This window comes from Cryptotermes secundus, unplaced genomic scaffold, assembly GCF_002891405.2.
Source record: "Cryptotermes secundus unplaced genomic scaffold, Csec_1.0 scaffold709, whole genome shotgun sequence".
NCBI lineage: Eukaryota > Metazoa > Arthropoda > Insecta > Blattodea > Kalotermitidae > Cryptotermes > Cryptotermes secundus.
In genome coordinates this window covers 275,516-283,080 of record NW_019738358.1, presented here as the reverse complement: position 1 = coordinate 283,080, position 7,565 = coordinate 275,516, and the positions used below count along the sequence as shown (strand labels likewise).

The 7,565-nt window shown below is 43.5% G+C and overlaps 1 protein-coding gene across 1 annotated transcript; it reads right to left on the bottom strand.

The window, feature by feature from the left end:
* Window positions 1–464: 464 nt before the first annotated feature.
* On the bottom strand, window positions 465–3,532 carry LOC111870884. Its single transcript, XM_023863504.2, has 3 exons — window positions 3,343–3,532; window positions 1,879–2,095; window positions 465–910 (listed from the first exon to the last, which is right to left on the bottom strand). Exons 1-3 carry the CDS (start codon window positions 3,478–3,480, stop codon window positions 672–674), a joined length of 594 nt encoding a protein of 197 aa, XP_023719272.1. The 5' UTR covers window positions 3,481–3,532; the 3' UTR covers window positions 465–671.
* Window positions 3,533–7,565: the final 4,033 nt, after the last annotated feature.

Below are 7,565 nucleotides of genomic sequence, written 5' to 3'. Positions count from 1 at the left end.
AACCAGCCCTGTACGAAACAGATAAGATGTTGGGTGTGCCCTACGGCCTATCTGATGCTTTGAAGAGAGAAAATCTACTCCCCCTGCATAGAATTGAACTCCTATTGCTCGGTTATTCAGTTCGCAGCCTACTCTCTATATCGACTGAGCTGTTGTGGTGCCAGGTATATTCCATCTGCCATTAAAGTGAAGGGGCGCGTGGTAGCGTGGTTGGTTGAGGCAATATGCTACAAGCTGGAAGGTCGCGGATTCGACCCTCAATGAGGTTACTGGATTTTTCAATAGACCTAATCCTTCCAGCCGCACTACGATTCCGGGGTCGACTCGGCTTCTAACAGAAATGACTACCAGGGATCTTCCTTGGGTTAAAGCGCGGCCGTCGAGCAAGGCTGACGACCTCAGCGCCATCTGTGAGCCGACTGTCTAGAAAATGTTGAAGCCTCGACGTCTCACAGCCCTATGAGACTCCACTGCCTGTTACAGGGATAGTTTTATCTTTTTTAAATATTTTTAAGTATATTTAAGTATATATTTTAAAGTAGATGCATTGAGTATGTAGTAGAGGCAATGTGATCCACAGAAACGTTTATACCAACCTACCAGATTACACATTGTAGCAAGTCTATATTATGAATATTCGCCGCTGTGGGTTGAATAATTCCAGTTCACACCTACGTTGTCTGTACGGGGACTGGACATCCTGTAGTGTTGGAGACAACTGCGGAGTCGCTGTTCCTCAGCCCAGCGTTACTCAGGCGTTCGTTCACGAGGCTCAGAACAATCTGGTCCAAGTTCATGTCCCGGCTGAACACTCCTGTCCAGTCGTATCCCAAAAAACGCTGGCAGGTTGTAAGCGCCAAAGTGTCATTGGCTGGACCAACGTCCACTACCATTACAGCGGCATCGATATCTGATAAAGAAAATATCATTTATATATTATGTGATTAAATTTCTACTAGACTACACGGCGTCACATTCAAGATCCAAAAGTATCTCAGAAGACTGCACGATTTTTCTCGCTTCCTACTAGATTATTCATTCCTATTAATCGATGTTTCATTTCTCATTATACTCGAAGTTCTGAAGAGACTCAAAGTCAACATAAGGGGGCAAAACAAAAACAGAAGAAAACCTAACCGCGAAGAAGTGGCACTACTTATAAAGCTTCAATTAAACACAAACTTCATAATCATAACAAAACTTTCAGGTTTGATGACTCGCAATGATTTAACTCTTGTCATACCACATGCATGCTATCTTGTGGGATATGACGTCGTGTAGTCCGATAGAAGTTGAACGACATTTCGAAGGAGCGTACTGCCTTCACCTTCAGTATCGAAAACATAAACCAAACCAGCAGCAAATATGTCAAAGTCAAGTCAAAGTTATGTTGCAACTGACGGTCAGTCAGTCTCTCTGTCTTGGTGTCTAGCCTCAGCTGGAGCTCATGACCAGATATTGCTTTTTATACGAAAGTTACTGTCCTGTCCACGTGAGGCGCCTTCTCTGACGTGAGGTCGTGTCTGTCATTTGTCAGTCGTAAGAAAATATGAGGAATCACTCTCGGAAATCCTGGCTCAGATAGAGCTGGAAAAATACCAGAGTGAACCAATGGGATTAAGGAAAACTGTAACTAGTGCAGGTCCTGAAAGGGGCTTATTTGCTTGCTTCTTGCTGGTTGCTTCCTTTACCGTTCAACCCTGAAGATGCAGAAAGTACTTTTCTTCGAATCCTCGATAGACTTCTATACGATCACATGGCGCCACATCCCAGAAAACTGTATTCGTGAAAACCAGTGCGAGAACCTTAATTCCAACATCTTATTGTAAATGTTTCATAATTGAGGCTAAAATGCTCTTAAGACTTATCCACGGATACCTGGTTGATCCCAGAGGCTCGGACTGTTCACAGAGTCTGGTATGACTATTGTATGATTCTCGTAGACGATAGGTCTTCCGTTTGAAGATTCTTGACCAACCATAATCAAGTTGCTCCAGGAATCAGCATCTGGACGGATGAGCTCTATACCGGCACATGTGTCTACACGCCCAGGTAGAGACGATATCGTCTCCACTAAGTACCACTGCCCGAGAACCTGTAGGAATGAAGTCAGTTATATCTCAGCTACAGTCTTTCTTCTTAGACCTGGCCAGCATGTTGCGCATGAGGAGAAGTGAGGAGAAATATGGGGAGAAGTAGTGGGGGAATAGGTGCAGTTACATTGTGGGAGGGGCAGAAGGAGGGCGACACACTGTCACTAAAATCATGTTATAATCCATGTACATGCTATTATTCTAATTTCAGTTCTTCTGTTTTCCAGTAGAACTGGAAACAGAGTCGAGTTTTGCTCTTTCTGTGTGACCAACCTGCGCAAAAGTCTGCTGGTAAGCAGCAGAAGCCTCGTGATTGAAGCAGCGACAGAATAACTTCTTTGTTGCAAGTTCGCGTCTGTTCCTTGTTCAGTGTTTCTGATGGAAAAGAAAGGCGTAGATTTATAGCATACAGACGTATAGATTTTGCCGAGCCATACTTGATTCTGTGTGCCGAAATACGTTTAACAAAGCAACTAGCATTCACTGAAAACCAACGCTTCAGAATTCTACATTTGGCACAAAAGTAGGTTCATTTATTTAAATTCTTAAATGTCCAGAAAGGAGAGGGGAAAACGAAATTCTGAACTGAAAGGTGGCCGGCATTCTCGGAATTCTATATGCTCCTAATTACAGAAATTCAGCTTAGAAAAGAAACTAAGAACAAAAATTGACCGCGCCATGGCTCAAGCGGTTAGTCGTTGGCTTCCCACAGTGGCGGCTCGGGTTCGATCCCGGGTCTGGTCAAGTGGGATTTGTTGTGGACAAAGTTGCGCTGGGGCAGGTTTTCTCCGAGTACTTCGGTTTCTCCTGTCAATCTTCATTTGACCGATTGCTCCACAATCACCCTCACCTATCATCTGGGGCTGGTGCAATAGGCCAAAAGTGGCCGCAGTACAAGGGACTTAGTGACACTCCACTAGCAATAAAAAAAGAGCAAAAATTAATATGAATAGTGCATAATTAATAAAGCCATCGGTCCTGTCCGTCTTGGCTCTTTGTAACAGACCCAACAGAGTAGGTGTCCGCACCTCCTCGCATGAGGACGGAAACAGACTCAGTTTCCGAAACATTGAGTTCTCTAGAATATCCGATGATGGACAAAATCTTAATACAACCAGTAATCCACACAATTACCAGAACCCTTTGCGCCTTTCCTTCCATGAGATTGCCTACTCAAGATATGACACCCCTTCAGAGATGTTTTACACAGACAAAAGTTATATTAAATTCAGAAATGGAATAGCCTCACCTGTTCCAGCTGCAGATTTTGGTATGGACTGAGAGATTCGCATGGCCACCATGTTGAATTGGGAGCAGACTGAGTTCCCTTGACGATACCTAAAATACAAGAAAACAGCAAAAAGTCGATTGGCTTCATGCCTACCATCGGTTTTAACTTCTTGGCGATAAACTGACCACAGTCCTTGGCAGCTGGTACGCAGGCAGTAAAGTACATTGGAAAGGTTATCACAGAGGTGAGGAGACGTACAGAGGGAAGTGACGAATGGGATATGGGGAATCTTTGCAAATTTTCTTTGATAACGAGCCAAAACTTGTTTACATTTATAATTTCCTGTTACAAATGTATATATATATTAAAAGGAAAGTTACTTTGTGACACACCGTGGAGGCTCGTAGAGGTGTGAGAGAGAGGTCGAGGCTTCTATATTTTCTGGAAAATCAACGGATGGTAGTGAGATTGTCAGCCTTACGCTCCGGCCGCCCTTTACCCGCCAGGAAGATCTATGGTTCTCATTTCTGTTAGAGGCTGAGTCGAACCCAGGACTACGGTTTCGTAACTAGGACGTGAAGACCGGGATGTTAATTAGGCCGAATTATGAATATCATTCCTTCCTATCATCCCCTCTTTGGCAATAAAAAGTTGTTTTTTAACGCCTGTTAATTTCGACTTGTTTGTCTGCTGACACGTAACAACTCCAGAACCCTTAAACGAATTGACATGGAATATGATATTGATATGTTTATTAAAAACTGAATGAACAAAATCAGACCCCGGATAGCTCAATCGGTATAGCGACTGGCTACGATTTGAACAACCAAGGGCCGGAGTTTGAATCCCGGTGGGGGGTAAAAATTTTCACTTCTACTTGTAGTCCAGATAGATTCTGGGGCCCAACCAGCCTCCTATCCAATGGGTATTGGGTGCTCCTTCCCCGGGGGTATAGCGGCAGGGGCGTGAAGCTCCATCTAGTGCCGAGGTAAAGAAAACATGGATCTATACATTCACTTCTCCATACATCTTCGCGGCGAAGTGCTGAATTAGTTAAGCAAGGGGACAACTTCAACTTTTACCTATTAAAAATTCTTGCTACAGTCAGATTTTACTTACAGTCGGACAATAATAAGGAATATCGATCGGTAAGACGATATGTATTTTTCGGAGCGAAAAAAGCTTCGAATTTTAGTTGTACATGAAATTTAGAAACATATTTTACAGCTGATATTCTTTTCCCATAAGTATTGCGGCTTTTGAGGTAATTAAAGAGAATATCGAGGTAATTACAGGGTGATCAAGACACAATTTTTGTGCTTTTCTTGCATTTCTCATCAGGGAATCGTACACAGTATGAAACTATGTAGACAGCAGAACACGAATGATATATTCGAAAATATTACAAAGGAGAGTTTCAACCCCACAACTCTTCTATCAGTCATGGCTTCTAGCTCCGTAACTAGAATCCTTTTTATTCTTTCTAGGGTTCTTGTCTTGGGTTATCTAATTATTTCGAGAAACAGGATCTCTGTTTTAACTTTTCCCACCGTAGAGACTGGCCAAATGCAACGAGTTTATGCTGCTGTAGCAGTTCCTGATAATCGCGTCACCGAATGAGATATGGTAGGATAATGAATTAGGAGGGATCAGAAAGGAAAAGACCGTAGCCTAACTTAACCACGAAAAGCATGAAGTTCATTCAAATGATACTTAAAAATCCAATTGCCACTGCCCAATAAGACACTCCATTCCAATGAGCATCCAGCTAATGATTACCAGGGAAATTATTTTTTTCTGAGAATCACAGGAAACACATTCTATGGTCAAAATGGAGGATTTTTTAAATTTTAATGAGGTGTATAGACCCGTTGATAAGCGGTGACTCTGTAAACAACGACCGTTTCTGGACAACGGCTCGGCAAACACGTTTCAGTTGCAACGAATACGCATGCAACTGTTGGAAACGTGGTGTTTTCTATGTGGACCGTGTAGAGATATTATAACCAGGATATTTGGAGCAATGCGTTCAACCCCGTGTGGAGGCGGGGTCGAATACCTCCACCGTGACCCTGCGAGTCGTAGGAGGCGACGAAAATGGAAGTCTTAAATCTGGGACAGTAAAATATGGTCATGAGTCCCAAGGGACTCGGACCCATGAAAGACTGCGCTGGCAAGGGCCAGCAGCATATACAAAAGACAGACCCGTCCTCTCGTCAGAGAAGGCGCCACACAAAAACAAGACCGTAACTGTCAAACAGTAATAAATATCTGGTCATGAGCCCCAGATGGGGCTCGAAACCAAGACTTACTGACTGACTGATCGTCAGTCGCAATGTGACTTTGACTTTGACTTTGACAAGGCGTTCAACCCGTGTAGGGGCGGGGTCGAATACCTCCACCGTGACCCTGCGAATCGTAGGAGGCGACGAAAAGGGAGGTCTCAAATCTGAGACAGTAATATATGGTCTCGAGTCCCAAGGGACTCTAACCCGAGAAAGATTGCGCTGGCAAGTGCCAGGGGCATGTGCAAATGACATACCCGTCCTCTCGTCAGAGAGGGCGCCACACAAAAAGAAAGACCGAAAATGTCAAACAGTAATAAATATCTGGTCATGAGCCCCAGATGGGGCTCGACACCAAGACTTACTGAATGACTGAACGTTAGTCACAATGTGACTTTGAAAATTAGTTCAGTTGTGAGTAGTATTAGTTAGTCGGCAACGGCATGAACACAGAAGCTGAAGAATCTCCATTGTTGAGAGCTGTTACCAAGTAACGACTAGGGAAGACTATAAAAGATTGAGGCTTAGCGTGTGATGTAGTGATGTGTAAAGCGTGTAGATGAGCGACAGCTTTGTAATTGCTTGTAGTTCCAAGTCGTGGTGTGTAAATGATCAATATATTCATTCACCAATCCAAACCCCGTCTGTAGTCACACACATATACTTTGTAATATACATTACACTGTGATTTGAAGGGTTGCGTTACTATGGCAACATCTGCCTGCAAAGTCTGGCTAAACTGATGAATATCTCAGGGTAATAAAGAAGCAGTGTTTTCAACTCATGACTTCCTCAGCACGAAGCAAAAGTGACAGATGTTATCGCAATTTTTAATCATATACAAGGTCACTGAAATATGAACTTCCTCCCCTTATATGGGCCTTAGAAGATACTATTTAATCTTGTCTAGTCACGTGTTTGATAACCCCATAATCTGACTCACAATATGTAATTATCCAGATATCAGTAAGCGTTAATTGTTTACATGTCTCATGGTCTGTGCAGGAAAGCCTTCGCCAACAATAAACAAAGTCATCATAAATCACATTTGGAATTTCAGTTAATTGGTTGGGAGGACGGGAGCGTGAACAGTACTATTTTCACAAATATTGTGTTGCTGAACACTATCCGTCATCTTATTTATACACAAATATAACGTTTCGGAGACTGAATTCTGTCTCCGTCTTCACGGTGTAGTGCTCAATTAGTTAAGCGCAGGGAAAACTTCGCCTTCTTTCGCGGCGGGATAGCTTAGTCGGTTCAGCGAATAGGCTATGGGCTGGACGACCGAGGAGTCGGGGTTCGACTCAAGGCAGGTGCAAGAGATTTTTCTCTTCTCCTGTGGAGAAGACCAGACTGACCCTGGGGCCCACCCAGTTCCTTATATAACAGGTACAGGGGTGAAGCGGTAGGGACGTGAAGCTGATCACTCAGCTCTGTCTAGCTCAAAGCTTAAAGTAGGCCGCACACCGGCATGCGTCAGGACATGTAACAGTCAAGACACTATGTCTGCGACATGACGCGAAGAAAGGAGAACAGTTGAAACGAATGAGATTATGAAAACCGCCGCAAACCGGTCTGAGTCATGATGCTGACGTCAGCTTCACGCTGACGAATCACGAATGAATCAAGACTACGTCTTTTGTCTCATGTCTTGATGCTTGTCTTGACGAAGTTGGTGTGCGGCCGCCCTGAGAATGGTGGAAGTGTATCTCCACCTCCCCATACATCTTCATGGCGTGGTGTTTATTCATGCAAGCTCACGGATAACTTTACGTGTACTTCAGTATTTATGTGCATTGCCGTTATAATTTTATATTTGATGGTTTCAGTATATTAAGTTCTGGTTTTTGGAAATGTGTCTATGGTATTGTGATGTGGCTCCAACAAGACAGTAAGCAATTATGGGTTAGTGCTACCGAGTCAATGCACACGAGTCTACTGAATATGGACGCC

Excerpts from the sequence above, each read along its gene's own strand:
- LOC111870884 (XM_023863504.2), bottom strand. The coding sequence starts at position 3,480 with ATGGTAGGCATGAAGCCAATCGACTTTTTGCTGTTTTCTTGTATTTTA. Across the intron at positions 2,096-3,342 it reads AAAATCTGCAGCTGGAACAG|GTTCTCGGGCAGTGGTACTT; the intron begins GTGAGGCTATTC and ends TCATTCCTACAG. Across the intron at positions 911-1,878 it reads GAGCCTCTGGGATCAACCAG|ATATCGATGCCGCTGTAATG; the intron begins GTATCCGTGGAT and ends TTTCTTTATCAG.